We start from the raw sequence: 21,687 nt of genomic DNA on the forward strand, positions 1-21,687 counted from the left end.
GTTACTACTGGATTTAGGGCAGATCTACAAGTTGTTTATCTTCCTTGTTCTACTCAGTACAGGGAAGGATTTTTAGTCAATGACTACATAGATGGCAATGATACATTCAGGTGAGGAAGTTACCCCCACAGCAGAATTTTGAAAATCACTTATTCCAACTTTTAATGACTTTACTTTTTATTCTTCTTATAGTAGCATCTCTCTATTCCCCTAAATGAATTCTATCACCTCCCCAAGGGGCTCACGAGCAGGCCAAGGCACTGCTCCTGTATCCAGCTGACCTAAAAGAGTTTCTTCTCCATCGGCAGGCCATCTCACCCACACATTTGTAAAAGGCCTTGGTTCTCGCACAGGAATTGGTCAGGAGAGCCCATCCTTCATGTCATGCTCTTCCTCTATTCCTGCCTGTGGTTGGCAGTATTCTAAAGATGTCCTATCAAGATTCACATACCCTGTTGATTCAGTTGAAAACTAATCTAGGCACTTCCCTGAAGGGACTTTAAAGATGGAATTAAGGTTACTAATCAAGTGAATTTACAATGGCGAGAGCATCCTGGATTATCCAGGTGGACCCAGTGTAGTCACATGAGCCCTTGAAAACTGAAGAGGAAGGGCAGAATCCAGAGAGTTGGAGCAGAAGGGAAAGTTAGAGAGATCTGAAGCATGAGAACTAGATTGACTGCTGCTGGCTTTGAAGGGGACCACAATCAGGGAATGTAGGTGGTCTTCAGAAGCTGAGAAGAACTCCCAGCCACCAGCCAGCAAGGAAGCGGGCTGCAGTTCCACACCCACATGGAAGTGGATTCTACCAGCAACTGGAATGAGCATGTAAGTTCTTTTCCAGAGCCTTCTGACACCCTGATTTGGCTTTGTGGGACCTGGAGCAAGGAAACTAGCTGAGCTTACTAGGCTTCTAATTTATAGAACCATGAGATAGTAGAGTCTATTGTTTCAAGAAGTAGTAATAGAAAACCCATACCTTGCCTTAGTAGTAAATGTGTGCATTTTGGGAACTCGATGCTGTAGGCTCATGAGAACCTTTCTCTATCTGAATTTCCCCTAATTTTGGACAAGACAAGCATTTCTGCTTTGATATTTTTATATCTTGGGAAGTTCAAGGAGAGACAGTTGTGTTTCCTTGGCTTCATATAAAATTCTATCCAATTTCCTCCTTTTTCTTTTTTTTTTTGGCGGTACACGGGCCTCTCACTGTTGTGGCCTCTCCTGTTGCGGAGGACAGGCTCCGGACGCGCAGGCCCAGAGGCTATGGCTCACGGGCCCAGCCGCTCCGCGGCATGTGGGATCCTCCCAGACCGGGGCATGAACCTGTGTCCCCTGCATCAGCTGGCGGACTCTCAACCACTGCGCCACCAGGGAAGCCCCAATTTCCTCTTTTAATGCCATTTTAAATCAACCATCTAAAGACTTCTACACCATTAGGTCATGAATTCTTGCCTTTTACTTGTTTTGATTACTTTTTTTGGTAAAACCCAAACATTTGTATTATCTTGAAGTCTTATGTGAGGAAGCTGGGATTAAAGATCCCACGCTGCCTCTTTTACATCCTCTGAGGTCTCAAGAACAAAATCACATATGGTGTCGATGGTGGTGGGATGTCTTGTATCATAACCTGGGTGAGGGGCATCAAATAGTGAGTTTGTTTCACTGTCACAGAGCCAGTCCAGCACTGTCTGCATCAGCAGCATTTCTGCAGCTTCAGTAGATACTGACATTTCAATGACAAGGGAAGGACAGAGCAGTTACTCTTCTCTTCTATTCATTCTAGGAATGAATAGCTCCTGTCCTAATCCACTCTCGTCAGCAATGATTTTTCCTAGAACTATCTCCACAAAGATAGCAGCCAAAAGGATCAGGGATGAATGCAAACATCCCCCTCTACTCAACAATGTTCCAAGCCAGAGACACTGCAACTTGATCTAAAATTCTCAGGAGCCATTTTAACAAGGGTCATCAGGACAGTGCTTGTAACAATTTACAAAATGCCTCCACTTTGTTACTAATTAATCCCTTACTCCACTGGCTTCCTGCCCTCCATGATCTACTGGCCCTGCCTGGATTACCTTCTTGGCTGTAGCGGGTCTCCCAGGCTAAACTGACCCATCAGAAGTTATATTGCCCAGGTTCCTGTGGTTGGAGCTCCACTTGCTAGCCAAAGAGGATGAAACTCAACCCAAGGATATACTGAACCTTTACTTTTGCTAACGTTAAAAGCTTCAACTGGAACGGATTTAGCCAACCTGCCATCAGTTTGCTCTTGCCTTCTAATTTTGCTCGCTCTTGGCATTTAGATTCTATCATTTCTAGATTGCAATGGAAAGTCTTATAATCAGTAACTGAGTTCAAAGCCTGTGCAACTTCAAACCAAGTGTGGAAACCACCTCTGCACCAATAGTTCATTTTCATCCCCTTTCTCAGAATCATCCTTTTTCTTTCTAAATAATGCCTAAGCCACACTTTCAGCAAAAAGTAAGTCAGAAGTCTACTAAGCAATCCCACATCTAATGCCAACTGTACCAAAAGAGTGTTTGATTGCTAAAGAAGACGGCTTAGGACCCAAAATAACAATGCTTATAAATTTATACTCTACTATAGGAAAAGGATACAATATAACTATAGTTATATATCTCATAGCGAGGGGTCTGGGAAGGCTTGGTACAAGTTTCTATCTTCTATAAGGGTCAAGGTTGTACGCACTTTCTTTCTTGGATCAGAAAGATCTACACGTGCATAGAATGCCTTGGAACTAGGTAGCCCAAAATGGAATATCACTGGGTTATAAAATATTTTGCTGGTCATATACACATATTCTTGTTACAAAATCAGCCTTAACGGTAGAAGTTTCCGGGGGGGGGATGCAAATCATCAATCTCATTCTTGCCAATAAACAATGCTGACAGGCTCGTAAAAACCACCCTAAAACTCCTCCAAACCATGGTTACAAAAGCGACATTACTAATCAGCATGTTTCACGTGTTGGAACCAGAGGTTAGTGTCATGCAGGAACTTTAGCAATACAGTTCAGACAGATTCCAGGTCTGCTAGAAATTAACCTGCACAGCACATCATGTTGAAGAATGGTCCTATTCCTAATTTTCTATTATGACTGGGGAGTTGATAGATATCAAATTCTTTCACTGCATTTAATCATTTAAATGACTACATAATTTTCATCTTTTATCTGTTACTATGCAAAATTTACACTAATTTTTCCCCCTAATGTTAATCCACGTTTGTTTTTCTGGTGCTTTGCTAGACCTGGTTTGATAATATTTTATTTGGAATTTTTTTCCATTTTTGTTCATGAATGAATTGACCTGTATAATTCCTTTCTCATTCCACGCCTCCTCTGGTTTTGTTACTAAGTTTATACAAGCTTTATTGAACCAACTGGGGAGTGTTACCTATTTTTCTATTCTCTGGAAGAGTTTGTAACAGATTTTTTTTTCCATAAAAGTTGTATAGCGTATTTTCTTTTTAATTTCAAACTTCTGATTCGATTTCTTTAATGGCTATCCAATTACCGTCGTTTTAGTTTTAGAATCTATCTTGGTATGTTGAATTTTTATAACTTTCCGATTTTATTTTTTCATAGATATTGTGATAAAGTTGATCATTTTAATCTCAGCTATCTATATTTATGCCCCTCTTTTGGTCCTACTATTATTAATTAGTAATTAGTTTATTGAATAATCAATAATGGCAACATTTTCTCCTTCCTCTCCAAGAGACTGTTGTAGGCTGGAAACTTGCAGTGGGATAGAGGGTCTTGATTTACCTTCTCTCTTTTTGCCTTTCCAAGCTAGCTAACTGGGCCTTGACTCGTCAAGACTTGGTATGTAGGGAATAAGAATGGGATGAATGAAGGAGCTGTCTTACTTTAACTGGTCCAAGATTAAAATGACTTCCACCTCCCCGGGCCTGAAGTATGATTCAGCCTGTATCCTGGTGATTTCTGAATGCTTTCGATGTATTTTCATTTCTTCATCCTCTTTCATGTCTTCTCTATTTCTGGGTTCACTATAACAAGAAATGTACCCGTTTTATCGATTGCTTCAAAAAACACACTTTAGGACTTCTTTGAGTCTCTCTACTGTATCTTTTTTCCTCTCTCTCTAAATGAGTTAAGGTTTAAAGCATTTAGAACACAGCCTGACTATATATGTACCATAAGTGATAACTCTTATAACCCACTAGGAAATAAACTTCACTAGGGTCCACTTTGTTCAATGCTATGTTCTCAGCCCATAGGACAGTTCCTAGCAGAGTAAAATAAAATGAATGTCTTTTATCTTTTGAGCCTTCTTTTTCTGTTGTTTCTCCCACTTCTTAAAGAGAATATTTATTTCACTAATTTTCATTCTAAAATAAAAGAACATTTACGTCTATAAATTTCTCTAAATGTACAAATTTTCCTGCATCCTACAATTTTAATAAGCATATTTTCCTTTCTTGTTTAGTTCTAAGTATATTTTAGTTCCTATCATTTTCAAACATGTTATTTGTGTTTTTAAATTTCTAGATTTGGGTAATATTTTCTTCTGTTATAGATTTATAAACTAATTGTGTTGTGGTCAAAGAATATATTCGTAATAACAATTTTTTTTCAGTCTGTTGAAACTTACTTTATGATACACTAGGTATATGATTTTCTCTTACTTTTTCCATGTGTACACATTCCCTGCTTGTTGAATGTAGAGTTCTATAAATGTCTACTTTGTTTTCAAACTTTTGGTCTCAGGACCTCTATATATTCTTAAAAATATACCGAGGACCCCAAAGACCTTTTTTTAAAAAATGCGGGTTGTATCTAACAGTATTTCCCATATTAGAAGTTAAAACTGAGACATTTAAAAATAAAACTTTTTAAAATTGTCATTTAAAATTAACAATAAAACCATTAAACAACATCAAGAAACAACTATAAAATGTATTTTTTTCTAGTTTTTTTCCTCATATATGTTACACAAATCAATCTAAAAATTAATAGTATTTTCTGAATTTATTTCCCCTCAACACCACTAAATGAGATCTGCAGACCAGAAGCAACAGCATCACCCAGGAACTTGTGAGAAATACAAATTCGGAACTACTGACTCAGATTCTGTAAGGAGTGGTTGGAAACTGTGTTTGATCAGGCTCTCCAGGGAACTGATGCTTAGTACATATGAGAAGCATTGCTTTAATGCTGTACAATGATCTTTCCATTTAAAAAAATATAGCTTTATTCTTATTTTTAAACTTCTATTGTTAGAGTCTATATACAGAAAAGTACATGAACCATAAGGGCAGAGCTCAATGCATTTTCACAAAGTAAACACATCTGTGTAACAGCCCTCAGATCAAGAAACAAAACATTAGCTGTACCCCTGACTTTTAACACTCTTGATTAATTTGCTGGTTTTTGAGCTTTAAGCTCAAATCATATCATGTAGTGAGTACCTTTCTTTGGTTTCTCACTTTTGCTCAACATTTTGTTCATGAGATGCATCAATGGAGTTCCCTTCACAAAAGTTAATTCATTCTCTATTGCTACATAGCACATTGCTATAGTATCCATTCTGCTATTAGACATTTGAGTTGTTCAGTTTTTTACAATTACAAATAGACCTGCTATAGACATCCTTGTACATGCCTTTTGGTTAGGATGTGTATGTATAACACACAAGGCATATATATGCATAATATGTAGTTCATTTGAAAGGGTTCCTAAAAACATGTCGTATTTAATACAGAACCTTCTAAATGTCAAAGAAATTCATCACCACTGGAGACAGATAATCAGGAAAAACACACATTTTTAATTAAAAATGTATTCCATATTGTACTATGAACTTACTAAACACAAGTTTTAGCATTTGTAAATTTAGCCTGTTTTCTATACAAAAACCTTTAAAAAGTTTGTTTTGTTTTGACCATTTTCAGATCAATGCTCTATTCTGATTATTTTCAAGTTGTCTAGGTCAGCAGTGTGCGATGGAAATACAATGCAAGCCACATATGTAGTTTTAAATTTTCTAGTAGTCTCATTGAAAAATAAAAAGAAACAGGTTAAATTAATACATTTTATGATCTCATACCTAAAATATTATAATTTCGACATAATCAAGATAATGAGAAACATTACATTCTTTTTTTACTGTCTTCAAAGTCCAGTGTATTTTTAGGTTTTTCCAGCCATACTTAAACATTTTCCAGTAACTGAATCAAGTATCAATTTAAAATTTAAGTTTATCGAAATTAAATAAAACTAGTATTCAGTAACTGCATCACACTAGCCATATTTCAAGAGCTCAATAGCCACATGTGGCTAGTGGTTATGCTATTGGGAAGCACAGGCCTGGGTCAAGAGTGGTTTTGTTGTGCTCCACCTGCCAATTTAAGCTGTGATGAAAATTCTAAAAAAATATATTTCCTTTTACACACTGTGGAAGACAGAATTTTGAAACAGATGAGAATGAGAATTTTTTAGTCTACTTCTTTTAGGGGGATACCTTTGTACTTTCCTCTCAATTATGCTGTGAATCTAAAACTGCTTTTAAAAAAGTAAAGCCTTTTTTAAAGAGAGTGCAACATAGGAGATTTTTGCTAAAATAGCAAACACGCTGATGGTAATAAGATTCAATCTAACTAACGAAGATTATTTTATACAAGGTGCAAGGGATGAAAACAGCAAGGCTGGTTCAGTAGTGAACTGTTGCGAGCGCTGCATAGTTAGTGGAGGACGGGACTAATGGGGGAGAAATTAGAGGAAACAACAGATAATGAAAGTACTAACACATAGTATACAGCTATGATTTTATTCTGTATCCCAGCGAGCAGTGTTAAAGTTTAAAGTAATCTGATTTTATATTAAAGTTCTGAATTGTATTTCTGAAACATCCATTTAGGAAGTGACACACAGAGTGCCTTAAGAGGGGAAACTAGAGGCTAGGAGCCCAAGTAGGAGGCTATTTCAATTATCCAAGCAAGAGAAGATGAGACCCTGACCTGGGGATAACGGAGATGAAGAAAATGGGGACAGATTGAAGAGAGATTTAGTCAATAAAAGCAACACACAAGATGTGGTGAGCAGTTGAATATGGAAAATATTAAGTAGGGAAATACCTAGCATAACTTCCAGGGAAATTGGTCAAACATTTGTACCATTAGCCAAAATAGGATGACTGAAAAAGGAGACAAGCGAGAGAGAGGGAGAAAATTCCAGGGCAGAAAGAAATCCTGAGAGGTAATGTCCTGTTACAGAAAAAATTCCAGCTCTGGAGTCTGGGACTTTGTTTCAAACTGCAACTCCATCATTTTAAATTATTAACCAAATTGGCTTCTGAGCCCCTTGGTCCTCATTTACACTATTTCTCTGAGAACTTTCGTGAGGAGTAAATATTTACATATGTTAAACTTTTAGAATAAACTAGATGCTCAATTAAAAAATATACGTATTTGAATATGCTGAATGCCTGCACTGGCTACTATGCTGTATGCATAAAAGGGATGAAACCTAGGGTTTGCTCTCAATCAGATTATAACTTAATCTTCTAGTCATTATGAGCTCTCTGCCTGATGGAATTTTGAACCTACGGTGAATGGGCTGACATCATAATCCATTTCTGTTCTCATAACACACATTCAATAACTGACTTAATCTAAATCCTCTGGTATTTCTCCTCCTATAAAAGTTTCATGTTGTCAGATGTAGTTCCCGCAGCAGTCACTACCGTATAAAACTAGACCGCTTTTATAAATTACTTTTGTTACGAAGAAAAACAGATAGCAATATAAATATTTTATGGTAAGTATTTTACTTATTTCAAAAATCAGGAAACTGAAACAAATCATCAAAAAAAAAAATATCCCATGATCAGCTTCATGTTTTCAGGCTTCAAGAGAAACACTTTTTTAAAGGGGACTCTTTGCAAAAACGCATTCATGGAGCAAAATGAGACAGACCTCGCATTTTGCAAACAGGGCCAAAGAAAATTCCAAATTCATTCTGTAGACATATGTAAGGTCACGCAGCACCCAGAGCCTTCCATCTTTCTACCCACTGCTAACACCCACCTCTTTTCACGAATTTGACTGCTAACTGCTCAAGAGCAGCAGGTGAAAGAGACTGCAGGATTCAGCCTCAAACGTTGCCACTCTCTCTCAGCTTCCGCTCAAACTCTAGAAGGCGTTTAACTTCCCGGAAACGCCCCCGACACCCACGCACACCCACGCAACACTCCGCCCCACAGGAAAGCGCCCCTACACTAGGTTCCCACGGTCCCCGAGGCGGTCCCCGAAGCAGAGGCTTTGAGGATGCGACCGCGCAGGCGTCCCAGTTCCGCGCAGGCGCCGTAGTTCCGCGCATGCTCAGAGGCGGAGGTCGGAGGGGTCCTGGGAGGGTAGTGGAGGCCGGCCTGCCCCGCCCCCGCCAGGCTTCCCTTCCGCGCCCAGGCCGGCCGGCTTCCCTTTCCGGGAGCGCAGGCGGCGGCCGCCGGTGTCTCTTTCTCTCCGCTCCGCAGAGTTGGCTCTTGCAGCTCCCCTGCGGCGAGCATGGCAGCTCGGAGACGCGGGGCCGCCCTGCGGCTCTGTGCCACAGGTAAAGGCCGCACGGGGCGATGCGGGCGGGCGCGGGGACCCTCCCCCGATGGGATCGGCTGCGGGGGCCTGGTAGGGTCTTGGCCCGGTGTGGGGAGAGGCCTGCGGGGCCACCGAGATACCCTCCGGGTCCTGGGTCCCGAGACTGAGCGGACGCCTTAGGGTCCTTCCACGGCGCAGCTTCGCTGGGCATCCGCGCCTTCCGTTTGCTTCCGTTCTCGGTGCGGCAGGAAGTTTCAGGAGCGCTGATTCCGTCGATGGGTGTCAAGGATGCTGCCTTACCAGCTGGTGGCCAAACCTGCTTTGCCTTTAGGTTCTGAGTCTTGTCACATCTGAAGAATCTTTACCCACGCGGGGGCCAAGAGAGGGAGGTTCAAGGACGGGTCCTGGTCGGGCCTCTGGGGGCTGTGCGATGTGAGAAGTGACCTGCGGGCGTGTTGGCCTTTCTCATTCTCCGGCCAGCATCGGGTACCCTGATTCTCACCTCAGTGTGTCCACTTACACAGCAGCCGTTTAGTTCCCTCTACGTGCCAGGCACTGTTCTATAATTAGTATTAGGAGCGTAGCTCAATTTTGTTTCTATCAATTTGGGGGCGGGGGGAACGGTATTTTGAATGGCGTTTGAACTTTATACTGAGAAGATAATTGTTACTAGAGAAAAAGAAATATAGAAGAACAATTTTCATCTCTACTCCAAAAAGATGGAATGGTAAAAAGGAAAAATAGGATGCAAATAAACATATTTAAAGAGAAATTCGGTGTCTCAGATTTACTAGCCTACATAGAACTTGCTGTCACCATACGGTCGTAAATGTTTATTAAACAGGTGAACTACAGTACTTATGCTTTTGCATCATTTGTGCCCTGGGATGGATGAATGATGAGTTTTTTGGTAGGCTGTAAAAAACCAAAAACAAACATTTTATAGGTGAATAAGCATATAAGCCAAAAGATAAATCAGCATTTATTATACTGTATACATTTTGTCTTTTTTTTTTCAGTTTTTTTACTTGATATGGCTTTCTCTAAAGGATATGTAGAAGATTTAGATGAATCGTGAGTATATATTTTTTAAAATAGTATCTTCACTTCTTCCAACTGTTATGTTATCTGAATATTTGTATGAATCTAATATTTTTTTAAATAACACTTGTTTTATTGAGCACTTAATCTACACTACATAATCCGCTAATTCTGTATGGAGGTAGATTTTTTTTTTAAGTATAGTTGATTTACAATATTATATTAGTTTCGAATGTACTGTGAAGTGTGAATGTAATCTTTTAATAACAGAGACAGTAATGACCAATGCTGATGTAGCACCAGTTTTGTTCCAGGAGTTGCCCTAAGTGCTATATATGTATGAAATGGGATTGTGCTCAAGAGTTTTATGAACAGTTATAAGAATAAAAAATTGGCAGACTCTTTTATCTTACCATTTTACCTGTACATTTGTTAAGTCTTTTGGCCTTAGTCCCTACTGAGTGGGGGCTGGAATTTGGTAACCACACAGTAACACAGCATTAATCACAAGGCCTTGCTTATGGTAGGTGAGGAGTGCTGCTTCAGACCAAAATCCTGTGCGTGATTGATCTTTCAGACCTGGCCATAGGCGATTACAAGGCTTTTCCTGGCAGGCCTCCAGCGGGAAGCTGCCCTCCCCACACCAGACTTGGGGCACAGCCAATGCACTGCAGTCTCTGGAGGGAGTTGTAGTCATAGACTCAGGCCCCCAGGGCAGCCGTGCTCATGTGCGTGTCTTCAATCTTAGCCCAGTTGCCTCTTGTGAAGGCCTCCTTGTTGGGGGCCTCACCTAAGGCATTTCTCAGGAAAACCTCCTCTGGGAAACTCCTTATTGAGGGGTGTGGCTGAGGCACTTTTCTCCACTTGGACTCAGTACCCGTCCACTCCTGTCCTTTCCCTTCTCCCTCCCTCTGCCCATGGGTCCTGAGAGAGGCAGGAGCCTTTGGTTCAGGGCTGCTCAGCAGTGAGGTGAATGTCTCCGACTGTGCTGCATTCGCCTGCCGCCTCGCCTCTTCCAGTTCCACTCAGAAAAATGGAACACTGAGGAGCTGGCACCTGTGTTCTCTGCCTCTTGGCTTGCACTGCCGTAGTAAGTGAATAAAGTTGATTGTGACTTTCAGTTTGGCTTGTTGTCCTAATTAACCACCTGTACACGACAGAATTGGTACAGCAGCAGGGTGGTCAGTTGAGCACAGTCCTGCTCTGGAAGAGCAGAAAGCCCAGAGATCCCACGGGGCACTCAGCAGCCTTGCTAATGGGTATTGGGGCGCCCTAGTGGATTGCTTATGGGCACTTTGATTCTCAGGGAAACCGTTGTTAACACAGAGGTGATTTTGTTAAACTTCATGGTGCCTGGAAGGGTGTGTCGCTCTAGACCTGATCCTTAAGAACGCCCCAGCAGCGTGACTTTGCTTAAGGAGGAGGAAGAAGCAGGGATAGGCAGGTGCGGATGCCCAAGACCCTAACCTTCCTCGGCCGGGTGCTACGTGGACTAATGGTTTTGGCCCATCTGTAGCGAATTTCCAGTAACTGAAGAACACATGTGGCCCACCTTCACAGAGGCTCAAGTGGCCCTGCAGGCCTCCTGGTGGTCTCCTGGGCCTGTGGGGAGGGATTAGGAACAGTGAGTAATGAGACTGTTAACCAGACTCAGAGTTCTAGGTTTGTCCTTTCTGTTCCTGTTTGTTACTGGACCCAGTTAAGCCTCCTCATGAAGTCAGGTCAGTCAGGCTGTGACACAATCCAAGCCTTAACTGACAAATTTCTGGACGTGGAAAAAGCCACCATGAAGAGCACAAAGGTTGACCAGCACAGAGTAACAGTAAGTGGGAACTGGGTGCCCTCTCTGGGATGACCCATGCAAGAGCCTTTCCAGAAGCTCTGAGTGAGGTTGCTCAGTGATGGGGTCTCAAAGGAGGAGACTGATAGGCTCCTTACCAAGGACCTCATGGCCAGGTACCAACCTGTGAGGGGTCTGATGGGCTTTTTCAAAGGTCAGCATGATGACAGCCCTGTGGCTATTAGAATTACACCCACCATCCTGCCTAGTAAGTCTGGAGACAAGTCAGAGAGTCCCAAAACCTTTACCCAGACCTTGACAGGGTGTTCGGTTGAGGCCTCTCTCTCCCCGGGGGCAGGGGCTGCCAAGGTCAGAGTTCATTGGGGAGGTGGAGGAGAACTGCACGTCTTGGGCCTTTTGGATATCAGTATACAGGTGAGTGTGATGCCTACAACCCCTGCTACCAGGAGGAGGAGGGTACGCATAATGCCCTCAGGTTTTGGGTCTGTGATGACCAGTGCCAGCACGCTTGCCCAGGCCCGGTCCTGGCTGAGTGCTTTTGGGCCCCTACTCGTCAGCCTGCTACCTGGCACAGATGTGTTAGCTGTGTGCACTCCTGCTGGCCTTGGTCCCCAAGCCCCAGTGGGGATTGCTGCACTTTAGGCCATCTTCCTGCAGCATTGGAAGACTGAACCTACCCGACCTTTAGCTCTCAGTGCCATTGTCTCCCCAGAACGGTGTTGGCTGCCTGGTGAGTAAAAGAAATAACTGAGCTGAAGGAAGCCAGAGTGCTCTGTGAGCCTTTTTCTATTCAGGAGCCCCCCATCCCCACCCCCCGACCCCCTTCTGGCCTGTGCACAAGGCCTTGGGTACCTGGAGACTCAACATTGATGACAGGTGGCTCAGTACCATGGTGGTACCTGACATCAGGAAGATGCTACTAGAGGGAGCTTGGTCTGTGGCATTAATGATGTCACGTGCCAGCATGTGTCTTCACTGGGCTGATAAGGATCAATTTCCTTCCATTTGGAATGGATTCAACACACCTTTAATATCCTATGCTTATCTAAATTCCCTGCCTGTCTGCTCTCAGTAGGTAGGCCATGACCTGGAAAAACTTCTAGAGGGAGCACAGACCTTCCACTATATTGATACCAGCTCCTAGATTGCCCAGACATGGTCACTGTCCAACAAGGACCCGACACCATGATGACTCACAGGTGGCAACATGGCTGGGCTGTTAATACCAACAAAGTGTAACAACTGAGATTCCTGGGGGGTGATCTGGGAAGCAGTACAACATCTCATTCTAGGAGATCATTACCAAACTCTTGGCCCTTTCTGACCCCCAAAATAAAAAAGGCTCAGGGATTGATGGGCTTATTGGGCTACTGATGTTGTCACATAACTCGTGCAGGAATCTGGCACCCATCTATCAGGTACTAGAAAGGCCACTGCCTTTTAGCTGGGCACCAACCAACAGGATACTCTAGAGGCCCTTAGGCTGGCCACCAGGCTTCCCTTCTCCTGGGTCTCACTGGTCCGCATCTGCCATTTGAGTTACACATCTCAGCAACCTCTCAGTTCACTGATGGGAGCCTGTGGCAGAAGGACGACATCACAAACCAGCACAGACCTGGTAAGCCCCCCAAGTTGGCTGAAAGATACATAGCTTTTGAGAGGCAGTTACTGGCCTGTTGGCCCTTGGTGGACGAGTGTGGTAGTAGACACACGAGCAGATATTCTAATCATGTTGCTGAAGAACGATAGCTTTGGAATCTCATGAACTAGGAACTGCACCTCCAGGAGCTCAGCTGGAGTCTCACAATTCAGTGAAAAGGTCTCCCGAGTGTCCCTCCACCTCCCAGGAGTAATACCCAAGGAGCCACTGCCTCCTCTGGCCCAGGGGGGACCCAGACATAGAGACCTCCCATGCCACCTGTGGGCCTGGTTCACTGATGGCTCCTCCTGGGACGGAACTGGGTGCAGCCCACTTCCAACCTGAAAGAGACCTGTCCTTCCCAAGCGTGGTAAAGGACCTTTGCACAATGGGCAGCTTCATGCAGTGTGGAAGACAGATCTGTCCTGCTGTTCCCCCCCCTGCTCCTTGCTCCAGCGCTCGCACATAGGCCCTGCTGTGTGTTCACCCACTCGCTGGGCTCTGGCAAATGGCTCGGCCATTGGTTGTGTGGCATATAAAGCAGACCCCCTGTGAGGATGGGACATTGGGATGACGATTGGTTCTGCCCCTACTAAGTGTTTTGTTCCCTCCGTGGTTGCTTACCAGGAAGGGCCCTGTGCTGACAAAGGGAAATGACCAATGAGCATCCCGTGCTTGTCAGCTGAACACAGGAACTGAATTGCTCTCCAGCCCAGAGCAAGCAGATGTGCAGCTAATTGCCTCCTCCTGGACCCACAAGAGGATGGCCCTTGGAAATTCAGACACCGTTGTAGGTTGAGCTGGCATGCACAGACTGCCACTGCTGTGGGAAGACTGAACCAGCATGAAAAAGCCGTCCCGCTTGTCAGACCCTGGTCAAGGCTAAACATAACTACCCAGGAACACATTACTTCACGTTGGGCCAGGGCGTTCTCAGCAGATAGAACACGTTAGGCACCTCATCCCACCCGTAGTATCCCCCGGATCCTGACTGCAGCTGACACTTCGTCTAGCCATCCCCACGCATTCCACTGACTCGGGCCACACTCTCAGGCCCTATAGGATGACATTTGTTTCCTATTCAGGTTCCCTGAGAGCACTGTATCTGGTAACAGCCCTGGATTTGCAGTCCAAGCTACACATCAGTGAGCTCAGTCATGGGGCGTACAGTGGACTCTCCGTATCACCCCTAATCCATAGGGGTGTTGAGCATTTTAATGAACAGTTAAAGAACAGGTTTAATCAGCGGATGGGAGGGGACAAGATTACCACGGCCTGGATTATACAGCTCAGGCAAGCGGCCTGGGGGCTAAAGGCAGCAGTTCCCCAGTCCGGTACTTCTCATTAACCCTGCATGTGCGAACACGCTGTCTGCCCCTTCCTTTAATCGTATGCCCTTCTACAATTACGACACTTTCCACTCCATGTGGGGCCCTGTAAGGGACTTCTGTACCCTTCGACTCCTTCCCAACGACTCAAATTGGTGGGAGAGGAGGATGGCTGTTAAACATCAAGGAGCGGGGGACGGCAGACTCCAACATTGGCCGCTGCGTGCAGAGCATGGGGTTTTGTCTACAAAGACCTCAAGAATAATGACCATCAATTAGAGGGCTCTGGTTCAACAACTTGCTTAAGGTGGCCGTGACACTTTCCTGGGTAGCCCCACGAGATGAATATAAAATAGAATTTTTTACTATAAACCACAAGGGGAGCCAAACCAAAATATTTGAGGGATTGATTAAGGGCGCTGTCCTTGTCCATGGTACACAACAGACTGTGTTGCAGTTGTGTAGATGTGAACACCTTTGGACCTAACAGCTATGATATGGGGATATGTTCTCTTTGTCTTACCTATAGGGTTAAGAATCTTATTAAAATATCCCCACAGAGAACTTCTGTCACTCATCTAGTACAAATTGAATATAGATCACTGAGCAAGGCACTAGGAGATGAAACAAATACACTCCTCGCTTAGTGTATCTATGGTTGGGTAATATGTAAGTAACTACAACGTGTGGAAATTGATGAAAATCATAAAGAGGGTAAAGATGATATGGAGAGATCATTTCTAGCTCTGAGGAATTTAGGAAGGCATTACAGAGTTAGCAGTGCTTTTGGCTGGATAGGATTTGAATATGAAAGAATGTAGGAAGTCAAACATTGTGAATTTAGCTGTGGTAAGTACCATAGTCTGATTGGAAATCATACTCATGTTTGAGTATGATTATATACTCAAATATATAATCATATATATTTGATTGGGTGCTTATATTTGAGTGGGAAGAGAAGTTGGAGCCAGAGTAGTGTAGCAATTTGTACTTTTTTTGTAGGTGGTGGGAAGGGACCTAGAAAATGTCAAATAAGAGTAACATGATCAGAACTGTGTTTTAGGAAAATTCTTTGTAGAGTATTGTGTCAGGGCTCCCCAAAGCACCCCCAGCTTCACTGATTGACCAGGAACACTCAGAGGACTGAGCCTGTCGTGGAAGTCAGAGCCGTGATTTGTTACAGTGAGAGAACACAAAGGAAAATCAGCAAAGGGAAGGGGCGCGTGGGGCGAATTCAGGGAAAACCAGGAACAAGTTCCCAAGAGTCCTCTCAGTAGAGTCATACAGCACGTGCTTAATTTCTTCATCAGGAGTTGCAACCACAAGTGGGAAATGCTACCTACCAAGGAACCTCATTAGAGACTCTGCCCAGGAATTTTTATTGGGGATTGGCCATGCAAGCACCCCTCTGCCTAGCCATTACCAAAATTCCAGACTTCCTGAAGGAAAGTAGCTGTTCATCACAAAACCACATTGTACAGCGGGAGACCAGTGAACCACCCTTCCCAGATGCCACCCAGGAACCAGTCCTGCAAGCAGACCTTTCTAAGGCTAACCCCTCAGGCCTGCTCTGTAATGCACAGGTATAAGTGGAGTGTAGAGGGGCTACAAGCTAAAGCATTTGTCTGTCTGTGTTTCTACAAAGTCCCACTTTAATTTTTTTTTTGACTCTTTACTCCTTATTATCATTTCTCTACTTTTATTAAGATGTTTAATGGATAAGATCTAGAGGTCTCTCAGTAAAAATAAAAATTTTTTGAAAGAATTTGTTCTATGCTCCTATATTTATCAATTTATTATCTTTACCTGTACTATTCAGTTGTAAAGTGGAAACCTACAATCAAAGATTTGTTTTCTTGTTTTTGTTTTTTAGATTTAAAGAAAATCGAAAAGATGACATTTGGCTTGTAGATGTGAGTATGTAAACTTTTTGTACTAAGTAACCGCCCCTACCATTTTAAGTGTTATTTTGCATTCTCTTCACCCCAATATGTAATAGACAGTACTAATGTATATTACCCACTTTGTTTGTTCAGGTAGTACCATTTGGGTTTTTATATTTAAGTGAACCTCAAAGCCTTAGGATTCCTGGCAGGGGAATGATGAAATTCAATGAGGTCCACTTGTGGATTATGTCTGAGGGAGATTATGGTATGATTTTATTACAGAATTCACTCTTTATTTTTTCATATTAACCAAGAGATTGAGTATATTAATATCACTTGGCAGTCAAAATCATATTTTCATCTTAGTAGTGAACAAAATCAGATTTTCATCTTCCTTTCCTCACTTGGACGCTTTGAATGTATTTAAACCTTATGATGTTTGGGATTCATTTTGACATGCCTCAGTGAAAAAGTAGAGTGGCAGCAAAAGAGATGGAATGAGAATGGCAGAGCTGACAGTTATTGAAGCCAGGCAATGAGGCGTGAAGGTCCCTTGTTTAATTCTGTCTGTTTTCCTTTTGTATATGTTTGAACATTTCCATAGTGTAATATTAAAAGAGAGAGAAATCTTGTTTCATAAAAGTACAACAAGCAGTTTGTTACACTATTTCACTGGAGGAACCTAACTACCACCCCAGCCATCTGGTGATTCTGAAGCAGAAAGAACTAGGGTTTTAGTTTCATCAGACTGACTTGTCACTGTACCAAACCAGTCATCCTGATGATTCCCCACATCTTACCAGTGGTTACGCTTAGAACAGCAGAGGCACCTACTGTGTTGGAATTTTTGTAATAGAAATAAATTTTATCATTAACACTTAAGGGGTGTGCATGTGATATATGAAGTGTATTTGGTGGTTTAATTTTATATATAACATGGACATACCTGGGAGCAAAGATGCTTTACTGTAAATCATCTACTTTAAATAGATATCAGTAGTCATTTAAACTTAAAGTAGGATCAGTGTTGAGGTATATCCTAGGAGATGACCTGTCTAGTTTGTGTATATGTGTGTTCTTTTATTTTGAAACCACTTTAAAAATTATATTTAGACTTTTTGTCTAAAATAGATTATTATCCAATCATTTAGTCAAAAAGATTCTTTTAAAATTAAGATTGATACCCAAAGTAGCACAGTATCTTAGTGGTTTTCTCTCTCTCTTTTTTTTTCAAACAAGTTTTATGCACCATGGTGTGGCCATTGTAAAAAACTGGAACCAATTTGGAATGAAGTTGGTCTAGAGATGAAAAGCATTGGTTCTCCAGTTAAAGTTGGAAAGATGGACGCTACTTCCTATTCCAGTAAGCATCTACTCAGTTTATCATTCTACTGTTCTGGTAATGAAAGTGTTTTAATTACATGAAGCAGTATTCAAGGTAAGAGAAAGAAATATATATTTTTTAGCTCATGTAAAATTAAAATTATCTTAGAGATTTCAGACTATATTTTATGAGTTAGATGAATTAACCATTGAATATGTAATATGCAGTCTATGTTGATCTTATACCCAATATAGATGTATGAGCCATTTTCCTATTTTGAGCCCACTTGAGATAATCAGTTGCCTGAGACAGCCACAGAAATTTCAGTGTTGAACTCTTGACATTGCTGCATGGCTTAAGAGTGAGAGTTTGCTGTCTGAGTAGCCTGAATGGCATCGTAGAGGAGTAACGGGAACTCGAAGGACAAGATGAGTTAGGATAAATACAAGTGAGGATTGGGAAAGTATTCACATTAGAGAGAATATCAAACCAAAATCACAGAGGTGAAAAAGAGTTTAGTGAGTCTGTACCAGAGACTAGAATGTCTTCGAGCAGAAACTGGCAAACCACATCGCTGGACAGTCTGGCCTCCGCCTGCTTTGTACATACAGCTCGACTGGAACAAGTCACTCTCCTTTGTTTACCCTTATTCATGGATGTTTTCATGTCCCAGAGGCAGATTCAAGTAGTTACAGCAGAGACTGTAGGCCCCACGAAGCCTAAAATATTTATTATCAGACCCTGTACAGATAAAGTTTACCAACGCCTGTCTTAAAGGATTTGGGAAAACGCAAAATTAAGTTTAGAGAAGTATGAGGTATCACACAGATTTGGGAAGAGCATGGCTTCAGAAAGTAGATCAAATACGGCTCTGCCTACTACTTTTGCCCTGTAGCATGGGGAAAGTTTCTTAACGTCTCTAAACTTTGATTTCTACACGGGTAAATATTTAATTATAATGAATTTTTTATTGGTTGTTTTGAGATTAGAGTGAGGTAGCACATGTACAGTCCCTTGTAGTATGCAATAAATGTAGGTTCCCTTTTCCTTTAATTAATGAAGAAAGTGGAAGTATGAAATGCAAAATGCATATTTCATTTTAGGAAATCAGCATTGTACTCTGGATATAAGTTTGGAACAAGACAGACGTATGTTTTAAGCCCAAGTCTATCATCTCTTACTTTTGTGGCTTTGGGGAAGTGCTTAACCTCTCTTAATTTTAGTTTCCCTGTCTAAATGAGAGAGTGATAATTCTCAAGGTTGTGAGGGCTGTATTAATATTTCTTATTCAAAACCCCTAGCACAATGGCTAGTACTTACAAGGTGCTAAGGGATAATACCAGATTTTAAGAGCCTCTCAGGTGGGATAAAGTGTTTTGGATTTTATCACTTGTCAATTGAGAGGTAATACACATTTTTGAGAAGGCATATGATTTGATAAAAATGTTTTTGAAAGAAGAACAGATGAAAAGAAGAACATTTAGAGACAAACAGATCATCTAAGTGGACTTTTGTATGCATCTTGGTATAGGGTGCTGGGAGGGCAGACTTGGGTGGTTGGCAGGGCAATAAAGAGGAAACAGTAATTCTTATAGACATTTGCAAGGGTTAAATCACGGATGTGCTAGATTGGCTCTGGTATAAAGAAAAACAATTGAAAATAGTGTAAGATTCCTAGCACAATTCACATTGAACTACATTACCACTGGTTAAATGGAAAAGAATAATACATTTAATTTTGTGTGTGTTTTCATGTTAGCAGCTGTTTTGAATTTGTGGTATTTTGCTTTATTGATGTTTGGGAATATGGGGAACTAGAGTGCAGGTGAGATGTTAGAACTGGAATTACTGAGTCACACAAGTGAACTGCTGCGACTTTGAGAGGGGATGAGATCTATGGCAGGAAGTTATCTTAGAAAGAGAAAGATAAGATAATATTCTTGAGTTGGTATTTCTTGAAATAAAGCTTTTACAGTGTTTAAGAAATTATTCCTTTTAACTGTTGTGAAAGTAAATTTTTGTGTCTAGGCATATATGTTGATTAGACATACATACACATACATTCGTCTATACAGTCATTCATTTATTTCAGTCAGTCAAAGGATAACTAATAAACATAAATAAATTGTCTGGTGTTTAGTGTTTGATGTCAGTGATGGATGAATTTTTTTTTTTTTTTTTTTTTGCGGTATGCGGGCCTCTCACTGTTGTGGCCTCTCCCGTTGCGGAGCACAGGCTCCGGACGCGCAGGCTCAGCAGCCATGGCTCACGGGCCCAGCCGCTCCACGGCATGTGGGATCTTCTGGGACTGGGGCACGAACCCGTGTCCCCTGCATCGGCAGGCGGACGATGGATGAATCTTTCATTCTGTTATAGAATCAAGAAGATGTTTTATGTGCTATGGAGAAAAGAAATATCATCTTCCTAAAAAATGTAGTTAAGTATTCAAAAACTACCGTCTAGAGATTACAAATAGATTTTTGGCATATAATTCTTAAAGTTTTCTTAAATATTTCAAGGCAGCTCAAATACAGGCATTTCAGTAGAACTTGGAATCAAATAGGTGAAGAAATTGAATTTCTTTTTTCAGGCTAGCTGTTGGCAGTATTCTGCATCTAACTATAGAGCACTAAAGGATTGGTTGTTTTGTACATGTTTCTTCCATCCCCGTAGGTTGCTTTTCAGACGGTATAGCATCGGTGTTTCCCAGGGTTTATTCTGCAGGCTGCCTGCATTAGGATTACCTGGGGTGCTCAGTATAAATTCAGATTTCAAAGGCCCACACCAACCCTACCAAATGAAAATCAGATTGAGTCATAAGAATCTGTATTTTTAACATGGACTTCAGGTGATTCTGCTGCACACTCAAGTTAGAGAATCACAGAGTAAAGTATTATTTTGATGGATAGTTATTTATAGGATCTCAGTTTAGGGTGGGATAGGATTATTCCGTGATTAAGTGTAGAAAATCTCTTAGACTGTTTGGTGGTAGCTTATTTTTCAATCATGTAATTGCAGTGATTGAAATAAATGCCATCACACTCAGTCCAACAAATCTCTGTGTATAGAAGTTTTGAACAGGAGGGATTTGAACTTTCATGATTTACCCTGCCCTGTGTGTATCAAAAATTTCTTGATGCATGGTTTTAATTAATAATATATCAAATAACATTAAAAAGTTGTATAATGTCCAGTGTAAATTCACATATTATTTTAGCCTTTCTTTATTCTACATATTCCTTCAAAAATGAGCACAAAAATTGTTTCTCATTCACCACTTAAAATGTTATGATGTTACCTGTAGTCATGTACTGATTTCTATTATGAAACCACTGAAATTCCATTTATTCCTCAACCTAAGTGTGACATCATTTTATAGTAAAGATCATATTTTACCCCCCTTTCATGTATAAACTTTCAAGGGCATCTGGCCAATAACATTCTGATTCTGATTCTTAGATCTCAGATATATTTGTAGATCAGTCTTACCTTTCTATATTATAAGCCCTTTTAGTCAGTGACTATATTTCAGGGTTGCTCAAACTTGGTACTGTTGACATTTTGGGCCAGATAATTCTTTGTTCTGGGGGGGAGAAGAGTTTTCCTATGCGTTGTAGGATGTTTAGCAGCATTCTTGGCCTCTACCAACTAGATGCCAGTAGCTCCCTTCTCTCCCCACCCCCTAAGTTGTGGCAACCAGAAATGTCTCCAGACCTTGAGGGCAAAATCATCCCCAGTTGAGAACCTCTGCATTATTTTATTCCTTTCCCATTTTAGACACATAGTGACACTCAGTAAACACTAAGAAAAATAGTATTTTTGAGCTGAAAAGGATTTCAGGTTGAGTTCAACTCCTCACTTTTTCCCTCCTTTCATTGTGTAGATGAAGTAACAGAAGGTAATTAGCAGTGAACTGACTTTACTAATTTCGGACATCAAAGTCAGCAACAGAATTAGGCCCAGAATCCAAGATCACCATGATTCAAAATCAGGCCTATCTTAACCATCAAGTTGTTATCATTTCAAGGAGAAAACAAATGAAATAGGGAGCTTTATGCTTAACCTTATTTTCTGAACATTTAAAATTA

At 41.5% G+C, this 21,687-nt stretch overlaps 2 protein-coding genes across 5 annotated transcripts in view; one reads left to right on the forward strand and one right to left on the reverse strand.

Moving 5' to 3' along the window:
* Positions 1-9,238, reverse strand: part of LOC137203210 (uncharacterized) — a 32,208-nt gene extending 22,970 nt beyond the window's left edge. For all 4 annotated transcript variants that reach the window (XM_067698873.1, XM_067698872.1, XM_067698871.1 and 1 more), the window contains exons 1-2: positions 8,077-9,238; positions 3,898-4,038 (exon numbers count right to left, since the gene is read on the reverse strand). In XM_067698873.1, the coding sequence (XP_067554974.1) occupies positions 8,144-8,791 (648 nt within the window). In that variant the 5' untranslated portion in view covers positions 8,792-9,238 and the 3' untranslated portion in view covers positions 3,898-4,038; positions 8,077-8,143. The remainder of the gene's footprint in view (positions 1-3,897; positions 4,039-8,076) is intronic.
* Positions 8,467-21,687, forward strand: part of TMX3 (thioredoxin related transmembrane protein 3) — a 44,350-nt gene continuing 31,129 nt past the window's right edge. Inside the window, exons 1-4 of the mRNA XM_067698869.1 lie at positions 8,467-8,599; positions 9,600-9,654; positions 16,263-16,302; positions 17,515-17,638. Coding sequence (XP_067554970.1) covers positions 8,554-8,599; positions 9,600-9,654; positions 16,263-16,302; positions 17,515-17,638 — 265 coding nt within the window. The 5' untranslated portion in view covers positions 8,467-8,553. The remainder of the gene's footprint in view (positions 8,600-9,599; positions 9,655-16,262; positions 16,303-17,514; positions 17,639-21,687) is intronic.

This window comes from Pseudorca crassidens, chromosome 12, assembly GCF_039906515.1.
Source record: "Pseudorca crassidens isolate mPseCra1 chromosome 12, mPseCra1.hap1, whole genome shotgun sequence".
Lineage (NCBI taxonomy): Eukaryota > Metazoa > Chordata > Mammalia > Artiodactyla > Delphinidae > Pseudorca > Pseudorca crassidens.